Here is a 19,248-nt window from a genome sequence, read left to right as displayed (position 1 = left end):
AAAATTACCAATCAAATGTGGAAATGTGAAAAAGTGTGATTTGTTTCACAGATGTGGTCACTATATCTACCTTGGCCACAACAACACCAAATGCCAAATCTTTCTGTTGGCATTTGTTGTTGGTCTGGAGAATATTTTCGCGTACAGCGTTGTATGCAGGGTCGTTTACTTTGACCAAGGTATGGGCAGAGGTAATGCCATTCAGACTTCCGATTCGGTTACATATCTTCCTTGATTTTGACTTGATTTCAAAAATTTCTATTTTCGTCGTTCATACCAAAAATGCAGAGAAATGATAACAGATGGTGCAGCGCAACACCCTCTGTTATCATTTCTCTGCAAAAATGCAATAAAAACAATAATAATGGATCAACCCTAAACAAATCACTCATTTTGGAGTTTTCCACATTCTAATGACTTTATATTCCCCGACAAACGGTTTACGTTCTTTACATTCTTTAATTTGAAAGTGTTAGAATCTGTGTAGTCGACATGGTACCCGTAATATTGTCGTTGCAAAGCGAAAAAGTCGCACAAATTTTCGATCACTTTCATCGTACAGTGGACACTAGTTACAATAGTTAGGTACACTTGCGGAATTTTGAAAACCGACCCATTTTCTATTTCGTCGTTTAGTGGTCTTTTGTGAATTTTGCATGTATTTCTATGTGGAGAAATGAGAAATTCAAGTAAAACACAGAAATGTGTCGGTTTTCGAAATTCCATGTGGATTTTTTTTAAATTCTTTTCTTAATTACTGTGCCCTCATAAAGTCATTAGCATCGCAACCATTCATTCTTTTTCGTCACTTTTTGGCACATTCTGATTTTTCCTTTTCCCTTTCCCTTTATGTTAAGATGTTAATTTGTCTATTGAAACGCTCATCCTTAGCAGTTCATTTCTGGTTCCGATTTCTCACGGTTAAGACGTTTTTTGTTAAGTGTCCAGTTTAATTTCAATTTATTTCGCGCCAGTGTTAAGACAGTCCTCAAAATGGAATACATCAACGAGGTAAGTTGATTCACATTTTAATTAAATTCAACCAAGCGAATGCTGTCATACGTGGTCAAAAGCCTTCACTCGTTTCGCTGAAATTTTACCAGTCTTTTTCTCGATTGTGCTTTTTGGTGATATTTGTTTGCAAATGGAAGACCATGTCTGCTTTCAATAAAAAGTGGATTTGATTGTGGCGCGTTGTTTGTTTAAAGAAGTTTATTTAGAATTAATAGTCCGCGACGGGCATTTCAAGTTTTTACCTATGTCTTGCTATGAAATTTCAATAAGAAGGAGCCTACAGCGCCGACTTTTGCTTTTTGGCGCTAAAGGCAATTTTTAAATGGGCAAATCAAACGTTAGGGCCAATCAAAAAACTTATTTTGTGGACTCGGGCGTCAGAATTGTAGACTCAGGCGTTAAATATCCAAATAGCCGATTCTTTACCATATCAACTTGACCTATTTAAGAGCTGCGCACCTTTTTTCCATAGCTTGTAATATGAGTACAACTGGAGATGGCTGAAATTTTCGATAAATGTTCCTCCAATGTTCTTCATGTCGAAATACAACGAAATAATTAGTAATCCGTTTCGATTAAATAATTCGACGCATTTTCATGACTATCGACTTAAAGTTTTGTTTTTCTGTAAAAAAGACTGCTCATAATAATGGTGACTCGAGGCGTATTCGAGCTTAGTAGTTACGCGGTTCTATTCAACGCTTCTGAAGAATTTCTGAGGTTTTTTCTGAATTTCACCAGGTGATTTCAAACTCATCGCAAGTCCTATTACTAGAAAAAATTTCAAAAAAAATTTTTGTCGTAGTCTGCAGAACCATATATACAGCAAATATTGAAGTTCTACAATTCAAATACAAATGGCTCCAAATTACCATTAAAAAAAACTAGGCGTCCGTACGAGTTCAACGAGCTATCACACGTTCTTGCAGCTTAAAATTTGGCCACGCAAAAAATCTTCCAGGAAGCCCCATTTCCATACATTTTGGTCAATTTCAGTAAACTGGGCTCAAAATAAGTTTTTATATTCTGTGTGGTTCAAGAGTTTTTTGTTCCACACGACCCACAGCGTTTTGAAAGCTAATTTAATAACCATGTCCTGCTGCCCTCTCATTCAATTTAGTCGAAGCTATCAATTTCTCTTGAGACAATACATACAAATTTTTCGGTTGAAAAATTACTGTACCAACTACATAAATACCGACCGATTTAAATGAAAAGTGATACAAGTCAGGTTTTATTTTTAATTGATCGATTTTCGCGTTTTTTTAATAAATTCTGACGCGAGTCCGCTGGTGATGTTTTATGTTCTCATATGCCTAATGTAGGACAAAATACAAAATTCCTAAAAACTAACCGAAGAATAAAACATTTTTAGGATTGTTAATAGTCTAAGTCCTACAATATGAAAATGTAACGACATTTTAGTGGACAACATACCGAGGTGATTATGGAAAGTTCAGTTAGAACAGACATCTAAAAAGAATTGCGATAGTCGCCTTTCGACGAACACACACTTGGTGTATGGCATTTCTTTTATTTATTATCATTGTTGTGCAAGTGTCAACCAATTCTGTTTTTAGACCCGTACGAAAAACTGGGGTCTTATAGGTTTACGCATACGTTTGTAACACGTCGAATTGGACTCCCTGAGTAAGGGGAAACCTATTGTGGTTGTCTAGAGATGCCAAATCCGCGAAAAAAAAGTCCGTCTGTCCGTCTGTCCGTCTGTCCGTCTGTCCGTCTGTCCGTCTGTCCGTCTGTCCGTCTGTCCGTCTGTCTGTCTGCACGATAACTTGAGTAAAACGCATCCGATTTTGAAAATTCTTTTTTTCCCGTTTGGTAATGTCAAAAGACAGGCTAAGTTCGAAGATGAGTGATTTTGGATCGACCCCTCCCGAGCTGTGGCCCAATAAGTGCTTTACGGTTTTTCGAAGATATCTCCGGACATTTAAACGTTAAACTTGTAAGTGATACGTCAAATAAAAGGTATTTACAATACCGATCGACAAAAAAAAGTTTATGGAAATCGGATGACCGACTCGTGAGTTAGACCCCTTGGTGTGGAACAGGCACAGGGCGGCAAGCAGTTTTTGCTTGTAGGTGGGCCACATTTGAACATATTTCGTTCGTTTTAGCTTTATTAGATAGGTATTGACCGTACCAATCAGGGAATTTTTTTTTATGAAATTATGTTCTCCGGAGCGTGAGCTAGGTCTCTTGGAGTGAGCTCTTATCTGGCTACTCGGAAGTACAGTGAACGTGGTGTATTTTGACAATATCTCGAGTAAATTTTGACCGAATTTCATGAATTTTTTTTTGTTTGAAAGGTATTAACGAATGTAAAGCGTCGGTAAAATTTCTGGTCTTCTAACAAAATGGCTGCCGGCGGCCATATTGGATTTTAGTAAAACGATATAAAGTGGGAAAAATGATGCTTAGAGAGTTTCTGTTAACATGGAAATAATGTGTTAAGTGTGAGGGGTTTCAGGGATTCCATATATGGACATCTATATATACCTATATACAGCTATATTGAGCTATATACAGGCATATAGAGCTATATAATAGCATATTCCTCTGTGAAATGTTTATTTACAGTGAAATATAGGTATATAGCGGTATATAGCTGTTTAAATAGGAATTTATGAAATTTGACTTCGTACGGGGCTGTCTATTTTGCTTCCGGCAATTTAATTGTATATGATAACAAGGCAAAGAGTGGATAATGTAAGTGATTTAAAAGGAAGAATAGTTTTTCAGCAGAGAAGAAAATGAAGTAAGAGAAATGAAGAGTTTCACATTAAAGGCTTTTGATACGAATAGGTGTTTCGTACGGGTCGGCGTTAGCTATGTTTCTTGTGAGGTTTGATCTGTGAATTAGATAAATAATTTTGTTTTCAACTATTTTCCCTAAGAAAAAGTATGCAGAAAAGGCAAATTCAAACGTTGCACTGTCGTTTTATTTAAAATTTCGACAGTCAACGGTTTTATTATCTTTTCTCATGCGAATCGCGAGTGTAAAATTTTTTGTCTTTTGTGTTGACTTACAAAATGTTCGTCTTTTTGGTGGCCAAAATGAAATTATAATGAAATTTCCAGAGTTTTAGTTCCGAAAGTTATCTAATGAAACATCGGACAAGCAGAATATTTACATCTCGTTTTTCTTCATTTTTTTAAAATTACTCAATTAATCAACTTTTTCGTTTCGACCGTTTAAATGACCTGAATTAAAATCAAAACTTCCTATTGATTTAAGCCTAAATGTGAAATTATGTTGATGATCACTCAAGTGAGAAGGGTAGGAAAAAATGTTCTATGTGAAAGCAGAGTCGACAATGGTAGCAATGTACCTGATATTTTATATTCATAGCAATTTTTGGAGTCCTTTTTTCCTACTTTGTTTATGATCTGCTGTCCTATTTGATAAGCGACGTTTCTGTTGGTCTTCCTACTTAATTGCTTGTGTGCTCACATTACTAGTGTATTGACAAGGAACTCCCGTAATAGTCTACAGTTTAACTTAATTTGCCGTCAAAACTCAATTGATATTTGGATTCCAATTAAAGGTTCGATCAAACAAAAAAAATGCCTGGAGCTGTCTTCTACATTTTGAAATTCTTGGACGATTTTACGCAATACAAAATTTGAATGTTTCAAAATTGTCAGTAAAGTAACTAGGTCAAGGTGCTACTACCAGAAGAAAAAAGAACGGTAATCCGCAGCGTTGGATATACTAAAATATTTGACGAGATCGAGCATTTGTTTGGCGATTGTAATAGTATGTTGTGTTACAAGTATTGTAATGTTGATTTTTTCAGCACTAGACCCAAGTAAGGCTTCGCTCGTAAGGAAAATTGGGTCGTGTGCTGAAAAAATCTCATTACAATACGTGAATTGAAATAGACAAATGCACAAAAATTCAGAATTTTCATTGTAAACAATCACTCTTCGAATTTGATCGATCACGTTGCTTTGCATTTTTCAAAACGAATGCTGTAATAACTCATACGAATTTCATTTCAACACTGGTTTGAGTGTTGTAATAAGCCATGAAAACGGGTGTTGTAATTTTGGACATTTCAATCTAGTTATCGATATTGAAATCAGTCGTATTTCAATTCTCGGTGGCACAAATATAATATGTAAATCCACTTCCCTCTTGAAAGCTTCTGCTTGTCCGAGCATCAAAAATTACAATAAAAAATATGTTGTAAATATTCTGCTTGTCCGATGTTTCATTAGATAACTTTCGGAACTAAAACTCTGGAAATTTCATTATAATTTCATTTTGGCCACCAAAAAGACGAACATTTTGTAAGTCAACACAAAAGACAAAAAATTTTACACTCGCGATTCGCATGAGAAAAGATAATAAAACCGTTGACTGTCGAAATTTTAAATAAAACGACAGTGCAACGTTTGAATTTGCCTTTTCTGCATACTTTTTCTTAGGGAAAATAGTTGAAAACAAAATTATTTATCTAATTCACAGATCAAACCTCACAAGAAAAACATAGCTAACGCCGACCCGTACGAAACACCTATTCGTATCAAAAGCCTTTAATGTGAAACTCTTCATTTCTCTTACTTCATTTTCCTCTCTGCTGAAAAACTATTCTTCCTTTTAAATCACTTACATTATCCACTCTTTGCCTTGTTATCATATACAATTAAATTGCCGGAGGCAATATAGACAGCCCCGTACGAAGTCAAATTTCATAAATTCCTATTTAAACAGCTATATACCGCTATATTTACCTATATTTCGCTGTAAATAAACATTTCACAGAGGAATATGCTATTATATAGCTCTATATGCCTGTATATAGCTCAATATAGCTGTATATAGGTATATATAGATGTCCATATATGGAATCCCTGAAACCCCTCACACTTAACACATTATTTCCATGTTAACAGAAACTCTCTAAGCATCATTTTTCCCACTTTATATCGTTTTACTAAAATCAATATGGCCGCCGGCAGCCATTTTGTTAGGAGACCGGAAATAGTACCGACGCTTTACATTCGTTAATACCTTTCAAACAAAAAAAAATTCATGAAATTCGGTCAAAATTTACTCGAGATATTGTCAAAATACACCACGTTCACTGTACTTCCGAGTAGCCAGATAAGAGCTCACTCCAAGAGACCTAGCTCACGCTCCGGAGAACATAATTTCATAAAAAAAAATTTCCCTGATTGGTACGGTCAATACCTATCTAATAAAGCTAAAACAGACGAAATATGTTCAAATGTGGCCGACCTACAAGCAAAAACTGCTTGCCGCCCTGTGCCTGTTCCACACCAAGGGGTCTAACTCACGAGTCGGTCATCAGATTTCCATAAACTTTTTTTTTTGTCGATCGGTATTGTAAATACCTTTTATTTGACGTATCACTTACACGTTTAACGTTTTTTTTAACGTTTTTAACGTTTAAATGTCCGGAGATATCTTCGAAAAACCGTAAAGCACTTATTGGGCCACAGCTCAGGAGGGGTCGATCCAAAATCACTCATCTTCGAACTTAGCCTGTCTTTTGACATTACCAAACGGACAGACAGACGGACATTTTTTCCGCGGATTTGGCATCTCTAGACAACCACAATAGGTTTCCCCTTACTCAGGGAGTCCAATTCGACGTGTTACAAACGTATGCGTAAACCTATAAGACCCCAGTACTTCGTACGGGTCTAAACAGAATTGGTTGACACTTGCACAACAATGATAATAAATAAAAGAAATGTCATACACCAAGTGTGTGTTCGTCGAAAGGCGACTATCGCAATTCTTTTCAGATGTCTGTTCTAACTTAACTTTCCATAATCACCTCGGTATGTTGTCCACTAAAATGTCGTTACATTTTCATATTGTAGAACGTATACTATTAACAATCCTAAAAATGTTTTATTCTTCGGTTAGTTCTTAGGAATTTTGTATTTTGTCCTTCATTAGACATATGAGAACATAAAACATCACCAGTGGACTCGATTTGTAGAATAAATTTCGCACAGTATTGATACATAAGATAAGAACTAAGATAGAAGAATTCTATATGTACACAGTAGAGTCAACTCTACAATTAAGTAACGCGTCAGAATTTGTAAAAGAAGCACAAAAACTAATTGATCAATTACAAACAGAACCTGACTTGTAACACTTTGCATTTGAATCGCTTGGTATTTATGTAGTTGGTACAGTAAATATTCAACCGAAAAATTTGTATGTATTGTCTCGAATGAAATTGATAGTTTCGACTAAATTGAATGAGAGGGCAGCAGGGCATGGTTACTAAATAAGCTTTCAAAGCGCTGTGGATCGTGTGGAACAAGAAAAACTCTTGAACCACACAGAATTTAAATTCTTATTTTGAGCCCAGTTTACTTTAAACGAAATGAAAAAATCCTACGTTACTTTGTTAGTCCCGTCCGTCCGTCCGTGTTTCCTATCTTCTAAAGTCTTCTTTAGATTTTGTTGAAATTTTGTGAGATTCTAGCAGTCATTCTAAGACATTCCAGAAAAAAAAAATTTGGGGGGAACCGGCCTCGTTTCGGAGCTAGTGCTCCTCGAAGTTTCCATATAGGAACACCTTTAAGTGTGTGTGTGTGGATGGGTATGGTAGAACTAATTTGTTCGCTTTTGGTAAGCTCTGCTCGCATCAATTTTTTTCCAAAATTAAGTATTTTTTAGATTTTTAAATTTTTTCAAATTTTTTTATTTTTTTGAAAATTTTGTAAATTTTTTAAATTTTTTAAATTTTTTAAATTTTTCAAATTTTTTAATTTTTTTAAATTCTAGAAACAAAATTTTACCAAAAAAATTTTGCGTCGCAAGTGGCAGATGTTGAGGAAAGTACTTTTAAGAAATTTTTTTAAATAGGCAAGAATACGTCCTAATACGTCCGAATCATTTGCCACTTGTGACGAAAATTTTTTTTGGTAAAATTTTGTTTCTAGAATTTCTTTGGTCAAATTTTTGCTGTTACAGTTTTTGCGTACAAGCGCAGAATGCGTCACATCCAGCGATATCAGTTGTTTTGGAAGTATGCACAGGAACTTGTGTCACTTTTACTCTTTTGAGTGTTTTTGACTGATTCGGAATTGCAAGCATTCTAGAGAGTTTGACCACGGGCATTTTTAAGCTTTTTGAGTTTTTACACACTTTTTTTTCTATCAATTCCTAGACTCTTACTTTCCGAAAAAGTGTGTATAATACCTTTTTGCAATTACACACTTTTTCATTTTTTAGAGTAAAATGTGTAATGATTACACACTCGTAGACTGAAGAGTGTATAATTATTACACATTTAACGCAGCTCCAAATTTACTCCTTACTATGTTCTTGAAATCACAAATTCAGCGTGGAACGTGGCTTCGCTTTTATCTTTCGTTGCTTTTCACAAAAGGAGCACTCACACAATGCGCTAAGAATCTGTTTGCGAATTGGAACGGCTTGTTCCACTTTTTCGTCTTCGGACGATGATGATTTCTTCGATGTATTGAGCGTCTGGATACTTTTTTACTCTTAGCTCTACCCAATTGTTCAATTTTCTCTTTATTCTTTCGAAAAGACTTGCAGTAATGTACAGTAGGCATGGGCGATAATGATAATGGTTATCGATATTTATCGATTATCGATAATCGATAATTATCGACTTTTTTTATCGAAAATTATCAAAAAAAATATCGATAATCGATAATTATTGATATTTTGATAATTATCAAGATATCGATAATTCGATATATCGATATTTCGGTCCGAAAATCCGATATTTACCGATATATTCCGATATATCGGTATATTGTCATGAATTTTCAGATAAATGTCAAAATATCGATATTTTGATAATTATCGAATTTCGATATTTTGTTAATTATCGATAATTATTAAATTATCGATAACGATATGATTAATCAATTATCGATAATTTCTTTCGATTGATATTATCGATAATTTTGAACGCCTCCCATCCCTAATGTACAGAAAATATTAAAAAACGAAGTAAGGTTCGAGTGTCTCATTTGAAATTAAAAAATATTAATTATCAGTTAAATGGATTAAGCTCATAAAGCTTCGTTTGGAATGAAGCCTCAGTTTTTTTTGGCAATAAGTCGATTTTTTACATTTTTTATTAGGCATAGTGTGTAATTTTACACACTTTTACTACGAACAAAAAAGTGTGTAAAATACACACTTTCAAAAAGTTTTTACACACAATGTGTAAAATACACGCTTAAAAAAGCCCGTGAGTTTGACACACGTAGTTTGCGATTTAAAGAGCGGTGCTTTAACAAAGATTTTTTTTTCGTTTTCAGAATTACGTAGAACCTGATTACAGCGATGGCAAGTCAATAAAGGAACTTTACGGAGATTTCGACGCGTACTTGAACACGAGATACATAGCAGTTCCATTTTCACACGTATGCAACGTTCGAATGGTGCCAGACTGGGACAGTCATCCAAGCATGCAGCCGATACAATCAATTGAGCCCATTGAACCAGATCATGCCATGGAGCCGATTGTTATAAGCGAACATGACTATGCCATGCAGCCGGTTGAAATAAGCGAACATGACTATGCCATGCAGCCGGTTGAAATAAGCGAACATGACTATGCCATGCAGCCGGCTGAGTTAGTTGATACAGTCCAATCTGTTGAACCGAGTGATGTCTTCCAGCCGATTCAACCAGTTGAACCCGTTGAACAGAACCAACTGAGTGAATGCAATGTCGAAATGGGTCAGCAAGCCGTGCACAAACAGGCAACGTACCCATCTAACATCATGAAGGCAATAAGAAGCTCAGGAAAGCAATGGGTGAAGGTGGAAGAAATATACGATTTCTACTACAAGGTGAATCCGGCATGCAGGAACTTGGACAAAACAGCGTCGAAGAAATGGAAAAGTAGCATCCGTCACGCGCTGTCTTCAAGCGCTCAGCGTGAGGTTACAGCCGGCAGCGATCGAGTCAAGCAGAAACGATTTCAATATGCTATCAATCCGGACCTGGACAAAGGGAAGAAGGCTAAAAAGCAGAAGAAAGCGATGCCGGCCACTGAATTTGAGTTTTAACCGAATTAGTGAACGATGTACGAGGACTTTGAAGTGAGGTGGACATTCATGGAAAGTGTGAAGTAAAAAAAGGAACGAAAAGTGAGTAAAATTAAGGAAAATGTGAAGTAAAAAAGGATGATTTTCAATGTAAAAGTGGGCGATAAGTGAGTTTGCCAGAACGATGTTGTGTCTTATTTATACGGAAAGGTGGATTCAATAACCATTCAAAGCTTAACTTTGAATCAGAGCGTTAATCACCGCCAATTTAATTTAATTAATTTTAATTTATGTCATTTTGTCATTTAATTTAAATAAAAATTTGGAAAATCATTTTTCTTGTGTCTCATTCAGATTCGTTTTTCTGGAACACATTCCAGAGAATTGGAATTTTGATGGATCAGGGGATTAACAAACGTATTCAAAACTATGAATTCAACATAGGGTAAAAGCATCAATATGTCCGAATTAAGGCCCACGGTCCTATACAGGTGCTTTTACCCTACTATACTCTAAAATGAGCTCAATCACTTGCGTGCACTTTATTACGCTAAATCAAAACTGTTCAGCGGTCAATGCCCTAACTTCATAATATTCAGACCAAGACAGTAGAACCACTTCGGAACCATTTATTTTCTTTGATAGAGTTGTATCTAGCCTCCATTCGCCAGCTGGAACAAGTGGAAGTATCGGAGAATCGTAGTCACTAAGATTCGTTATTCCTGCTTTCATGTAACGGTGTCCCTAAGATTAAATCATGAAAACCATCCACGAAAATGTATGAAGACTCCTCGAACATACTCTGATTGGGCATGGTTCCAACATATTACCCGACTCGAGCTTGTCGTTTCTAAGTTTCGAAAGGGGATGAGTTCTAAGCAGAAGTTGCGCACATAGTTCCTCCTTCAGTTTGAGCATGTGTGGTCGATAAACAGTTGCGAATTTTTTGAATGCAACCATTTCTTGCTGCAGCACATCTCGATTTAGAACGTTAAAACTTTTGGATACAATTTTACCATCACCTACGTAATAAGGCTTACCACAGGTCAGGTCAGTTTGACCTGAAATAGAAATTAACTTTGACCTGACCTGAGTTTTCAGGTCATGACCTGAAATAACCCGAAATGACCTGATGACCTGAAATTGAATTTCCGAAAAAATCGGCGTTTGCTATAATTCTCTTTTCAATTGGCTCTTGAACAGTCTTACATACTACCGAGCTAAGAGGGTGAATTTCCTTTCCTCAGTCGCATGACTCGTGTTTCTTGTCCTTTCCAAAAAATCAGTTTCTGTAGAACTTGACAATTCGGCTGGAGCTGATATACTGACGCGGACTAGATGTTCCATCGAGCCAAAAATCATTCAAGCTTCGCTATGTTCACCCTTATAACTCATTTTTACCCACATAATTGCCATTACAATGTAGAGACTTTTGATTTTTGTCTGCGGTTTTGACGTTAACATTTATCAACGGACCGATTAGAGTTAAGTGATGAGAGTGCAATTTCTGAAATTTCTGACTGAACATACGGAAAACATCCAGAAACGTCGCACAATCTAGTATCGACACTTGAGTATTTAACCTAATCTGGTTAGCTGATAAAACTCAGTCCTAGAAGTTACTTATTGACCCCATATAAAATGTAAAATATGCGAAGTGTAGCTAATGATCCAAGTGAAGATTGTACGACTTTCCGTACCTTTCGTTTTGTTTGTAAAGAAACTATAAGCGTCCGCTAAGACAACAAAAACCTAGTAGTAGGCCTTATCAGGAATCAATTGTTTTTTAGATTTTATATTAACAAAACTAATTTAAAAAAACATAAAAAAGATCAGATCAACCTGATAATATTCAGGTCAAGTTATCAGGTCAAATTCAGGTTTCAGGTCATTTCAGGTCATGATCTGAAATGACCTGACCTGAGATTTTCAGGTTGACCTGACCCGATAGTAAGCCTTACTTTATGTATTTTCTAACCAACGAACGATTGAGTGAAACCATCTCAAACTGATATTTCATCTCATATTTTCTTTTGGTATTGTATTTACACCTCTATGTCTATTTACACTTATTACGGTATCCTTTAGAAGTAAAACTGATTTCCTCAGTTCGTCAACAGGATCAACAGTCGCTACATATGTGCGGTGTCGGTATTGGATTCTCTATCGTTCACGACCTCCTTCCGTTTCGCCCACGGTTGTAACTCTGAGGTACACCAAATCCAATAAACAATACAACCAATCGCATACACACCGGATGTAATAAAGAAAACGATGCGCCATTCTTCCATCGTCTGAAATGGAGACGTACAGTTTCAAAATAACTGCCATGGCATGTACAGTAATAACCGAACCTTATTTTTGACCAACACTCCCGTCAATGTAGGCGATATTATGCCAGGAATGGTTCCGAATGTATTCGATATTCCCATGATAATGCTGGCGAATTGTGGTGCAATATCAAGTGCATTTACGCTATGGATGGAAATCAGGATTTTGGATTAGTAATTTTTGTCAAAAAGAATTTAGAAAATTGTTTTTTACCAATATCCACAAAACACCAGTGCACCGAAGCCAACAGCTAATACTATGCAGACAATGCTCCACACCGGATGCAACAAATAGGCAGCTAACAGCATAAAAGTTCCTTGCAACAAGAAACCTAGGCAATTGAAGTATCTACGGACCTGCGACAAAATGTTGCCATTTAAGTACTTAAAACACTTTGTACATGACTTAATACAAGAAAATGAGCTGTCAATCAATTATCAATTAAATGACCATAATCCATTCTTCTGACAATGAAACATTGCACAAAGAATATTTTTGTGAATTCCTTTGTGCTAATCAACTTTCGCATGCGGCATAAACCGGAATAGACTGGATGCTGCGAAAGTAATTCATTTTAATTCGGAAAATGTTTCTTCTAGTAATGAATTACTTTCGCAGCATCCAATGTAATGTACTATAGATTCACGATTCACGAAAGAAAACTAAACCGGCTCAAGCCTCAAGAGTTCCGGCAACGTTCCTCTTGATCTAGTATGTGTCATGGTCTTAACTTACCTGAGTCGTGGTCAAATATTTTTTCATCTGGACCCAGTCAGCTAAATAACCGAAAACAAATAACAAAATTGCCAATGCCAGATAGGGCGTTGCAGACAGAAAACCAGATTTTTGTAGGTCATAGTTCATTGCATCTGAAAGTAGTTTACGGATGTGAGCGAATCTGACACGCTGAGACAGACTACGACAGTCCCAAAGTGAAAAAAATAGCCGCATTAACGATAAGTCTACTCAGGAAAATCGCTAACGCATGCCTCGGATACGCGTGTGGAAATTTTGTTTTCTTCCTGGTATCCGAGTCAAATTTCCATATAAGTCTGTATGGTCCTAATGCTTTCACATACCTTTCAGAAATGTTGGCAATTGTGTGATGAGCGTGTAGAGACCCCAGGTCTCAGCTGTATTGGCCACATAAATAGCGTAAACATGTTTCGACGTCAAAATCGCTTTCCACGGAACGGATGGCTTTTTATCCCGCACAGCTCCTATAGACGCTTTTATGTATTGCAGCTCATCTTTCGTTATATACCGATCCTGCCCGGGATTCCGGCGAACCACAATCACCCAAACAATGAACCACAAAACGCCGATCACACCGAACACGTAAAATAAACTCTCCCAGCCGAGTGTATTGGCCAATATACCACTCAGAGGCATTGCAATGACTGAAATATAATGAATTTTACGTCGTGTTACACATTGCCTGTCGATCATTCATCCTTTGTTTGTTCAGTTAAATCAGTTCGTCGGTCTCACAACAAAAAGGCGCATCAGGTAAAGACACAATCTGTCGTGAGACCTCAAAAATATTTAGGTTATACCTGTTCCAACGTATGTGCCTGCCAACGCTATCGTTGCCATTCTACTGCGCTCATGTGGTGGAGCCCATCGTGACCAAATATCATGCACACATGGAAGCGTAACACCTTCGAAAATGCCTTCGATTACTCTAACCGCAATCAGGACGTACACTCCAGATTTTGCAGCCAATGGAGTTATCAGTGTTAAAACGGCTGTTGTAAAGATACCGACCCCAAACACCTATAAACAAGCCAGACAGATTAGTATTGTCTTGATGAAACAGAAAACTAGTTCGTCTCTCACCCAATTCCCGCCAATTTTTGCTCCGAAATAACCTCCGATCAATTGCGTCAGAATGTAACCGTAAAAGAATGCACTTAAGATGAGCCCTTGTTCCGTTGACGACCAGTTAAAGTATTGCTCCTTTTAAATCGAAAAATGGTTGTGGTTAAACTGTGAAAGTTAACGAGTCAGATATAATTTCCATAGACCAGATTTTATATTGGTTAAAATCTCTGGCAATTCTATTCAGCAACGCCGTAGACCTTTTAGTTAGCTCAATAGTAAAGAATTTCAAATTTATAAAGTAATCGTATCGGGCCACTATTCTGATAACGAATGTCGACCTGAATCCTCCTGAATTATATTTGGATACGAATTTTGCTCGTCCACTATACATGATAATATGCTACTATTCCTATTAATGCTTAAGGTCTGTGGTGCATAAACACTTGAGGAGTTAATGTAGTATAGAGCTTCATTTGCATTAACCTGTCACAGACGGCAAGCATATTAACAGTTTTACTATCTGATCTATTACTTCATTTGATCGAAGATTTTCAAAGATTGTTTTCACAAATCTTTTACTTCATTTGTTTTGACCACGCTTTTTGCTATATAAGACCTCATTTGTCGATACTTTTCGTTTATTATTGCTGTCGTAGTCGATTGCGTAGCGTTATTGTTGACCTCGGCTTCGCTTCGGATCAACAAAATTCCCACAACAACTTCCATTTTTACCTTTTCATCCCTTGTTATGTAATAGTAAAGAGATGCTTTCGACGCCCTCAGCATGTAAAATCCATTACATAACTCAGGATAAAAATGAAAAGTCTCGTTTGACTGTGTTTCGTGTGAATTTTGTTGATCCGAGGCGTAGCCGAGGTCAATTAACACACAAAAACGAAACTATTCATCTTTTTATACTTAGTAATGTAATCGACGTTACATGCTTTTGAAACTCAAACCAATTTTCTTGTCATCCCTTGGTGCGTAATAAGAAACTTTCGACCCGAGGGAAAACAAAAGCATGTAAAGGACTATTCCCGACCCATACGAATTGAGATTGAATTTTTTAACAAATACAATAGACCGTGTGCAGTATAAAAAATTTATTTTTTATTGATGTAGATTATTATTCTGTAGAACAAAAGTGTAAACAGAATATCTGAAAAATGTCTGCTTGATTTTATATCTCACTTTAAAAGCTGTAATTTGAATGAAACTAAAAGGATATCCGAGCCATTCTAATTCATTCTAATTGGATTCTTACTAAGATTCTAATAAGTGGGATGGCATCGGGATGGCAACAATATTTTTCAATAATTTCTACAAAAAAGATTAAATATTTTTTTCAATGGTTTTCATAGTAAATCTTCTTTTTATTGAAATATGAAACTTTTTTCTCAAAATCGCACACGGTCTATTGAAAGGAACGTTAAAGCTGTGGGCTAGGGGGGTCCAAAAAATTAAAGTGTCGAGGAAGTTGTCGGACCCCGAGGAAAACAAACCTTTATGGCCTCCTGATAAAAATTGTATATGGGGCCGATGCGATCCGAGTTGGTTTATGGGTAGCTCAAGGACGAAATATGTGAAAAAACGCTGAGATTTTCCATACATTTTTTCTATTACTTTCTATGGAAAAATTTTTTTAGCGACAATATCAAACTTTTTTGGTCCAGACAACTTAGATTAGATGCAAGAGCAACAAAATTGCGTTGTTTTCATTTTTTGGAATTTTTATATCGTCTGGGCACACCTAACAATATTGATATATACAAAAATCGACAGATAATTTCCAAGTAATACAAAGTCAGGTGAAGTCACTCTTAAAATTAAGTGTTAGGTGTCGTTGTAAAGGTAATGACAGTGGCTTTCTAACGAGCCCACACACAATAAGTTTCAAGTTGGTGTCTTGACGTAACAGTCATTTGAAAATTGTCTGAGTTCACGACCCTGACATTTTTGCACCAAAATCGATTTCTAAAAGCTTCAAAAAATTGTTTTCGAAAAAATTTCTTTTTGCAATGAAATCTTATGCCATAAGCTCTCGTTAGATATGAATATATCCGATGCACGCACATCCCATAAATGTTTTGGAAGAACCCAAAGACTGGGTGAACAGATTGGGAAACTTTGACTGACTTGGGAGATGCGAATGCACTTACAAATCATTAAATCGGTCTCTTTGGATTATTCTGAAGTGAAATAATCCAACTCACTTGAAGAAGTGACCTCAGCATCTGTTAGTTACGTTCAATTTTTCATTAACCCTCATTTTCGTGGTTTTTCACATATTTCGTCCTTGAGCGACCCATAAATCAACTCGGATCACATCGGCCCCATATACACTTTTTATCAGTGGGTCATAAAGGTTCGTTTTCCCCGGGGTCCGCCAACTTTCTCGAAACTTTTATTTTCCCATACGATTCTGGACCCCCTACTGTGGGCTATGAATATTAATGGTAGCAACCCTGACAACCATTCGAGCCAATAATGAGGCTACATTTAAATTGTGAATAAGTGTCGGTAATTGTAAGTAATGATAGGCGATTCGTTGCAGTCAGTTCCTAGAAAACTGACTGACTGAAAATACTTCGTGTTTTATAGTGTTAACATGGAGAACGGGGTAATAGTTTCGATGGCAGCTAAATAAGCGGTGATTCGACTGAACAATAAATTGATTAAATTGAACAAGCAATCCTTACAAATAGCTGAATGCTTCTCTAATGAAGTGCAAACGCTTCCCGAATTGTGGAAAAATTCGCTCATTTTTCGAATTCAAATGGTTTAGAGTAGCTCTTGCAATAACACGAAATTACGATACAATTGGACACATCCTTAGACAAATCATACTTAGACTGGCATTTCGTGCGATAAAACTCACACTATCAAATATTAGTCTAAGCACACAACGTAACTACAAATCAGAAGAACGTAATTGCTGATCATCACAAAAAATTAAATGTAGCCGTGCTAAAAGGTCCACTGAAATCAACTTACATAACCAACGGTACCGTTTTGATAATAAACAGGTCGAAGTTCGGTCATTGCCACAATTCCAACACTTAAATTAACTCTCATCGTGTACACGTTGAAGAATCCGAAAAATGTTAGCAGAACAACAATGTACCGCCTCTTTTGCCAAAACTTCCACGTGAGCGGTGGCGTCTCGACAGGAAGACCGATTGTTGATGGCTGCACACTACATGAACGAATCATGTCATATTTATGTCAAATTAAACTGTTATAATCAACCCTCATACCCATCAGTGCGATTGTCATTTGGCACCGCAAATTTATCCTGAAAGTTCACTTCCTTTTCCGCTTTCGTACCGTCGTTGCTCGAACCACAGCATGTTATCACTCCTTTCATAGTATCGCTAATGAAATGTTCAATAAATTTTAGAAAATCGTTCGATTCCCGTCATTACACAACTGTCCGTTATCAACATGGAATATTTCAGCAATTTTTTGTTATTTCACTGCATTCTCCAGTTGAACTCAAACCGAAATTCCGAGTACAATATACTGATTAAATGTCAAGCGCATCAGTAACTAAATTGTAGTCAGAGCATTTCAACGAAATGCTGATAGAGAAACAGATCTGTTGCTCCACCAACATATTAATACATTTAGCAGTCTTAGACTATACTGTCGTACATACGCGAATTGATTTCATTTTTACAAGATTTGTTAATATCAGCTAACCAGATGTTACTCGCCCAATGAGTTTATATATATAATTGTTGAAGATGCTATTCGCCCCAACTCGACACTAGGACTATGACTTCAGTATCTGTTCTATGGTATGACCTTGAACGTTTCAAAATCGGAACATATACTAATTCACGTACCAGTATAGTCGAACACCTACTGTTAATTCATTGATACACGTTTTATGAATGAGACGGCAATCAATGACTACTGGTACATGTACGGAGACTGTTGCCACCGCCAACCAAGTAGTACATTTTGTTCGAATTTTTGTAAAATTATACCACTGGGGTGCCTTATCAATGAAGCTTTTCAGCTTGGAAATCTAGTACTGTACACTCACTGGTATGGGATTTCCTTAACGAAATATTCAATTATAGAATGTACTTAATAGCCTAACATAGTACCTTAACCGTATAATGTACTGTTCAAAGACAACTAACTAGAGCTAATTCCACGTTGGTGCGAATTGCATTTCCACCGAAAGTGTAAAATCGACACGGAGAACACTCACACCGCTCGCTATATATATATATATAGTGTTCAGGGTCATCAACTTTAAATTACTATCCCAAAAAACCTACGAACTTTTTCCGTATCATTAATAACGTGTTTTCGTGTCAGAGAGGGCACATAAACTTAAGATATTTTTTTTTGTCGAGCTGTTGTAAATCTTTCATTTATTATGACGATGATAAGGACGTGAAAGTGTGGTTTTTGAAGTGTTGAAATTGAGAAATGAATTAATTTAGTGAACGGCACGCTTAAAATTCTACAAGTGTGGAGGGGATTTTACGTTCAATTTATATGATATTTAAATGTTCTCGAGTTCAGTCTTAAACGTTTGTTTGATTACTTTCTTGTAAGATTTTGATCATTAGGTACTTTATTAGTTACTAGGGATACCACATCATCACAGCAGTGATAATCATCACGAGAGATGCATTTTTTGCATGAAATTCGATCAAACAAAGTGTCAGTTCAGGTGAGAAAAAATTTAGACGGGAGGAAATTTTCTCATATGAATAATTGTCATCAGACAAAACATTTTCTTTCCGCATTTGAGCGGTGAAAAAAGTTAATTTACACCGCTCGAATGAAAAAACAAATTTAATTTTTTTTATTATTGCAGTAATTCTGAGAAAAGTCGGGGTACTTTGCAAAAAGTCAAGTTTCAGTGGTTGCCACTAATTTTCCATTTTCTGAAAATGTCGGCTTTTGCCTCTACTTAAAACAAATCTGGATGTTTAGGGAGTTGCGGGAAGTAGGGCAACTACAGGAATAGTAAGATTTAAATTATTTGCCATTATAATAGCCAAA

At 36.3% G+C, this 19,248-nt stretch overlaps 1 protein-coding gene and 1 long non-coding RNA gene across 2 annotated transcripts; both read right to left on the bottom strand.

The window, feature by feature from the left end:
• Window positions 1-5,165: 5,165 nt before the first annotated feature.
• On the bottom strand, window positions 5,166-6,874 carry LOC119076576. Its single transcript, XR_005087656.1, has 3 exons — window positions 6,705-6,874; window positions 5,933-5,937; window positions 5,166-5,513 (listed from the first exon to the last, which is right to left on the bottom strand). It is a non-coding gene; the product is annotated as an uncharacterized LOC119076576 (long non-coding RNA).
• A 5,212-nt stretch (window positions 6,875-12,086) lies between these two features.
• On the bottom strand, window positions 12,087-17,883 carry LOC119076572 (vesicular glutamate transporter 1-like). Its single transcript, XM_037183367.1, has 9 exons — window positions 17,478-17,883; window positions 17,215-17,416; window positions 14,236-14,355; window positions 13,953-14,172; window positions 13,476-13,796; window positions 13,132-13,265; window positions 12,610-12,752; window positions 12,420-12,540; window positions 12,087-12,359 (listed from the first exon to the last, which is right to left on the bottom strand). The coding sequence occupies exons 1-9, from the start codon at window positions 17,585-17,587 to the stop codon at window positions 12,198-12,200; spliced, it is 1,533 nt and encodes a 510-aa protein (XP_037039262.1). The 5' UTR covers window positions 17,588-17,883; the 3' UTR covers window positions 12,087-12,197.
• Between the last annotated feature and the right edge of the window lie 1,365 nt (window positions 17,884-19,248).

Source organism: Bradysia coprophila, unplaced genomic scaffold, assembly GCF_014529535.1.
Source record: "Bradysia coprophila strain Holo2 unplaced genomic scaffold, BU_Bcop_v1 contig_232, whole genome shotgun sequence".
Taxonomy (NCBI): Eukaryota; Metazoa; Arthropoda; class Insecta; order Diptera; family Sciaridae; genus Bradysia; species Bradysia coprophila.
The sequence above is the reverse complement of the archived record's forward strand: the minus strand, read 5'-3'. Positions and strand labels throughout refer to the sequence as shown.